This window comes from Chenopodium quinoa, unplaced genomic scaffold (genome assembly GCF_001683475.1).
Source record: "Chenopodium quinoa cultivar QQ74 unplaced genomic scaffold, ASM168347v1, whole genome shotgun sequence".
Taxonomy (NCBI): Eukaryota; Viridiplantae; Streptophyta; class Magnoliopsida; order Caryophyllales; family Amaranthaceae; genus Chenopodium; species Chenopodium quinoa.
The window spans coordinates 340,756-346,708 of NW_018743691.1; the positions used below are offsets into that span (position 1 = coordinate 340,756).

Genomic DNA, 5,953 nt, shown 5'->3' on the forward strand with positions numbered 1-5,953 from the left:
TTCGACTAACCCACTTCAATTAAATAACAAGTTGATCTGAAAATTGGAAGAGTTGGAAACTTTTTATGTGACTTCAAATTTATTTGGGAGTTCTACTGGAATTTTGATTAAAATCATTAAAAATAAAAAAGGCTTTTTGGTGCACACGAGATATATCTTAAATAATTAATGTATGAAGTAATACATAAATATTTAGAGGATAATAAATAATGATGAACCAAAAAATGAACAAAAATTTCATACTATGTATTTATAAAAAAGATGAACAAAAAAATGAAAAAAAGGAAAGTATTAATCATACTATGTATTTATCAAAATTTCATTGAAATTTCCCTGTAACTTACACTTTGGGAGAAAATTCGTTACTAAATATAATACGAGTATTATATGACGAATTTATTAAGGAATCACACACACACACTCAAAAAAAAAAAAAAAAAAGGGAAAAAAAAAATTAAAAAATTGAAATATTAACATATTTATACAAATTTCATTGAAGATTTCTCTGCAACTTACGCTTAGGAGAAAATATGTAAGTAAGTAATATAATAAGATAGACATATATATTAAGGAATCATACGTTAATGTACATGTTGTGCTATATACATTAGCCACATAGCGCACCAAGATGACACAATCCCTAATTCACAAATAAAGTACTAATCCACTAGATCAACTAATAGCATATTTAAGGAATAATCTATATCATCATCATAACTAGGTAGTTAAAAAATGATTATTGGCAACCAAATAATATAATTAACACTAAACAATATCCCTAATCATAAAAGTCAACAACACAATTAAATAACACATCCACATCACACTCACTCATTCATAGTCTTATCACGTTTATTATTTTTAGTAGTCTTGTAGTACAACCCCCCAATTTTGCTTACAAGAAGCCAAGAATATAGAATTAATACCAATTTTAGTACACTATAGGTAATACCTAAAAAAGCAACCTATCTACTACCCCTTCCTAAAGGGTAAAATTGTTGTAATAATATTTTTTCTATTTTCATATACTAGTATTATTCATTTTATTTAATTAAAGTACCTACTTTAATTTTTAAAATATATTTTATACTATATACGTAAGTTGTATTTATTTTACATATAATTTTATATATATCAACCAATTAAAAACGTTGTATTCTCTCTCACACGTCTCACCCCTTTGGCCGGTGCCCCTCTTCTTCTTCTACTTTCTCTCTCTTCATTTTTTCTTCTTCTTGAAAAATCAAAATCTCCATTGTTGTTACTTCCAAATCTTCTTCCACCAAACTTTTTCTCTCTCTAATCTATTTTGTTCATCTTTTCACGAATTTCCATGTCTAACAACCAATTTTTCCAACACTGTAATAACAACAAAACCACTGTTATTATCATTATCACAAAAACTCTGTTTTAGAGAGAGAAAATCGCAATCAAAATTAAACCAAAATCAATCGATCATTTCCGAGTTTGAGAATCTGGGTATTGATTAATTTTTCTGGGTATTTGATTTCTGTAGTTCTCTTAAAATTTAATCTGCAAAAATGCTTGATCTCAACATTGGTGTAGCTAACAATACTAACAATAACAATAACTCAATGAATAAAGAGGAGAGAGAAAACTCCATGAAAGACGAAGGTTCAGCAACTAATACTGAGCTCTCACGAACTTCCTCGGCATCTTCCCTCGTCAACGCCGCCTCCGACGAGTCTCTGATCTCCGGCGCCGGCGAGTTTGACTTCTTCTCAAAGCAACGAACAGAGGAAGTTTCTCCGGTTGTAACTCGGCAACTTTTTCCGATGAATGAGGCTGATCACGGCGGATTAAATGGCGGAAGTGGAAGCGGAGCCGGTGACGGAACCCGAGGAATGGAGCTTCTTAGGCTCGGATCATCGTCTTCGATGACCCGAACCACGCCAACTCAAAGTAATGTTAATAATAATCAGTGGCTGAATCTTTCGGTATTAGGTTCGGGTTCAGGTTCGGGTTCAGGTGTAGGTTCGGAGCAACAGAATAATGCTAAACAACAGGTTAGGAGAAGTAGGAGGGGACCCAGGTCAAGGAGTTCTCAATATAGAGGTGTCACGTTTTACCGGAGAACCGGCAGATGGGAGTCACATATTTGGTAATAAAATTATTTTAGTTATTTTAAATTATTATTTTAATTATTTTTTGTAAGATTATTATATAATTTGAATTATTTTTGTGTATTTTAAAATGGGTTGTCTGACTTGTTTTTTTCTGGTGCGGTAATTATTTTTTTGTTACAGGGATTGTGGGAAACAAGTGTATTTGGGTAAGTTTAATGATCTATGATTATATAAATTTAATTTTTTTTTTAAGAATTATATAATTTTAATTGACATTAAATTTGTTTTGGTTAATGTTTTTCTAATTTATTTTCTTGGAATTTGCATGGCATTTTTCAGGTGGATTTGACACTGCTCATGCTGCTGCTAGGTACTTAATCTATGAATTTTAATCTAAGCCTTAAAGATTGCATATATCAAAACCGTTAAAATTTCGAATATTTAAGCCTTTAGGATTGGGTACATCAAAATCGTGGTATCCAGGCCTTTAGGATTGCATATATCAAAACCGTATGATACTTAACGTTTTTTTTATCGAATTTCAGGGCATATGATAGGGCAGCAATTAAATTCAGAGGAGTTGATGCTGATATAAATTTTACCATTGCTGATTATGAAGATGATATGAAACAGGTAAAGTTTCAAACCAAATTAATTAAACACAACCTTAATTATTAAATATAGCTGTTTAATTAGTGATAGTTTCATGATTGATCATCATTGATAATTAATACACCATATGATTATGGACTTGTGATTAACAGCAGATGAAAAACTTAAGCAAGGAAGAATTTGTGCACATCCTTCGGCGCCAAAGCACCGGCTTCTCCCGGGGAAGTTCGAGGTATAGAGGCGTGACACTTCACAAATGTGGCCGGTGGGAAGCTAGAATGGGACAATTCCTTGGCAAGAAGTAAGGCACATAAATTTTGGCATACAATATATGCTCCTAATTGTATTTTAACTCTTTGATTGTCATGTATTGCATTGGTTTAGATTAAAATTAGCGCGTTTTTTGCATGTTAATTCGTAGTTAGACAGCCCAAGGTAGTGGTACTACTAGTAGACTAGTGTTAATAGTAGTAAGAGGGTATAATTATCACAATAATAATGTGATAAGGGTATATAAGAGGAAGATAATTGAGGAACCTAGTGTTTATCAGTGGGCGCGGTTATGCTTGGTTGCAGGTATATATATCTTGGCTTATTCGACAGCGAAGTAGAAGCCGCGAGGTCCTTTTATGACCATAAATTTTACAAAACTCCTTGAAACTCTGATTTTTCGAGTTTTGTGTGTGTTTGATCGATTAACACGCAATGCCCTATGGTGGTGCAGGGCTTATGATAAGGCTGCTATACAATGTAATGGAAGGGAAGCGGTCACAAATTTTGATCCTAGCTCGTATGATGGCCAGATACCGATAATGCAAGCTAACAACGAGGGTATATATCTTTTTAAAGTTATTATGTTCGTTTAGTAATACATGATCAATTTGGTTTTGATTCCAAAGGGATCAAGATTTTGTTTACTTTTGGTGTTTGATCGAGTGGAATCAATGTTTGCTTTTGGCAGGTGATGGGCAAAATCTTGACCTGAATCTTGGAATATCGATCACCATAGACGGTCCTAAAGGAAACAACGATAAGGGTCCTGGAGAATCACATACTCATCATCCACCTCTTCACCTTGCCAACGGAAAATGGCCTGTGGTAAGAAATCGAATATCTAACTGATGTTTCAGAGGATTAGAAATATCCCTTTGAGACAATTCAGTTCTGGATTCTTTGAATACTCCACTATGTTTGAATTCAATGTTATTAATGGAATTAATCGCGTTATCTTGACAGAATGGGGGTTACTTTACTCCTGGTGCACCTCCGCTTTATGGTCAGCCATTGCCATCGAGACAATCTACTAATATGTTGTCTGGTTTACCACCAGGTCGGTCTGCAATCTATGAGGTACATCTAGTTTGTTTATTCATTGATTCGATTGTTAGCTTATACTTTATGTTTTGGCCTATATCGACTGTATGTACTATAAGAACATACATGCAAGAGAAGCTGTTATTGTTCAAATTTAATCAAACAAACATAAAATAAACTTGCACACAATAGGGGGAAGTTCAATTAAACTTTTGTTAATCTGCCTTAATTTGGAGTTCAGTGCTGGCCTAATAGGTAGTATGCAGATGTAACTCTGCAAAGGACGTGAAAATCTACCTTGTATTTGTATATAAAGTTTAGTATGACCTTTGAACACTTCAAATGTAGAGATAATTTCTATGCAATTGTTAATGCGCGTTGAGAATTTTACTTTTCACGAGGTTCATGCCTAAGATTTTGTTCATTGGCTTCCCATTTTAGAACTTTGATCACGACCTTTCTTGGACTTATTTTACAGTTTAAATTTCTTGGTAAACTTCAAGCTATTATCATCACTAACTTGAATTGAAAACAATTTTAGCAGGACCGCGTTGGTAATCAACAAAAGCTAGAGGCAATGGCAGCCTCGGCAAGATTACCAAACTGGGCATGGTACATGCAAAACCAAGGTCAAGGAGGAAGTGGAGGTGGAGTTGGTGGTACTGCAAACCAAGTCCAACAGTTTTCAACTGCAGCATCATCAGGATTCTCATCATTTTCTACCACCACCACCACTTCTTCGGCCAGTTATCCTTTTGCCAACTTACAGAACGACTTTCACAACAATAATAATAATCAGGGTCGCGGTAGATGACACAAGGCCACCGCCTTTGACAGGTTTTTTCCAATGCCACTTCATCAAAATTTCTCAGATGAAATGGCATGGGTAGCAAGGCTATGGAAGCTGAACATAATATATATAAATACGTATGAATACTTATATTGATAGTTACATATAGAAGTTCGATTTAAAAATTTTTCCAAGTGTATATCACAAGTTTGTGACGCGCATAATTTGTGCATATAAATTTGCTGCATGAGCAAGACTAATATGTATCTATGATACATTTGCAAATTGATGAATCATGAAATTACAATCAACTAAGAGCTTAATTGTTCAGCCCCTCTTTTCCCTTTTTTTCCTCCATATTTGTGATTCCATATTCTTTATAAAGTTGAAGGTGATTGAGCACAGAATTTGCATGATTCTTGTGAATTGCGATATTTCCAAAGTAGTAATTTTTGTGACAAAGTAACTTTGCTTCTGAATGTTGTCATCTAATATTGGTGGCTTAGGCTTTCAATGACATTGTATTGTCACGCAAGCTGCAAGATTTTGTTGTAAGAAGATTAGATTCTTTTTGCCAGTCACATAGAGATAGTATTTGAATTCATAAGACTTTGCATTCAAAAAGTGTACAGTTCAGGAATTATTACAGTCTAATGTAGATATTAAGAGCTTTTTGTTGTGTGTAAAGATTGAAGTGTTTAAAGTTTTTTATCTATACGAGATTTGATCGCAAGTTTTGGATGGACGGTTTGATTAAGGACACTACTAAGCAATAAAATCTTTGGCGTATACGTAGCTTATTCTGAAAATTGGTTTAGGTAAATTTAATCAATAAAATGGAATGGATTATGCGTAAACAATATTATTGAAATTAGTTTAACAATCTCTGTCCTAAAACTCAACCAACCTACCTTTTTCTATCCTTGATCCCTCCAGTTAGTTACTTTTGCAAATTCAAAATATATATATATATATGTGAAGTATAAGGTAACTATTTTTAGTTTTTTACCGAGTTGAAATATAATTACTTAACTACAATAGCCTTTTACTATTTTATCTTGATGGAGATGCAATCCATAAAATGGTAGTATTATTTGTTAATTATGCCTCAACTTACTAACTAAGGTTAGGGAATCTACAAAAGATACTC

The 5,953-nt window shown here is 33.5% G+C and overlaps 1 protein-coding gene across 6 annotated transcripts; it reads left to right on the top strand.

The window, feature by feature from the left end:
* The first annotated feature begins 1,125 nt into the window (after window positions 1–1,125).
* LOC110683698 (AP2-like ethylene-responsive transcription factor TOE3) lies at window positions 1,126–5,118 on the top strand. 6 transcript variants are annotated; one of them, XM_021860087.1, is made up of 10 exons: window positions 1,126–2,122; window positions 2,268–2,293; window positions 2,427–2,457; window positions 2,633–2,720; window positions 2,852–3,000; window positions 3,276–3,320; window positions 3,424–3,530; window positions 3,661–3,797; window positions 3,936–4,049; window positions 4,558–5,118. In XM_021860087.1, exons 1-10 carry the CDS (start codon window positions 1,542–1,544, stop codon window positions 4,825–4,827), a joined length of 1,548 nt encoding a protein of 515 aa, XP_021715779.1. In that variant the 5' UTR covers window positions 1,126–1,541; the 3' UTR covers window positions 4,828–5,118. The 6 variants fall into 6 exon arrangements, with proteins under 6 accessions (XP_021715779.1, XP_021715782.1, XP_021715783.1 ...); XM_021860090.1 differs by having other exon boundaries at window positions 3,936–4,029; window positions 4,555–5,118; XM_021860091.1 differs by having other exon boundaries at window positions 3,936–4,029.
* Window positions 5,119–5,953: the final 835 nt, after the last annotated feature.

Coding starts and splice junctions, on each gene's coding strand:
- LOC110683698 (XM_021860086.1), top strand. CDS start 1,542: ATGCTTGATCTCAACATTGGTGTAGCTAACAATACTAACAATAACAAT. Junction 2,123..2,267: donor AGATGGGAGTCACATATTTG/GTAATAAAATTA, acceptor TTTTTGTTACAG/GGATTGTGGGAAACAAGTGT. Junction 3,321..3,423: donor AGCGAAGTAGAAGCCGCGAG/GTCCTTTTATGA, acceptor ATGGTGGTGCAG/GGCTTATGATAAGGCTGCTA.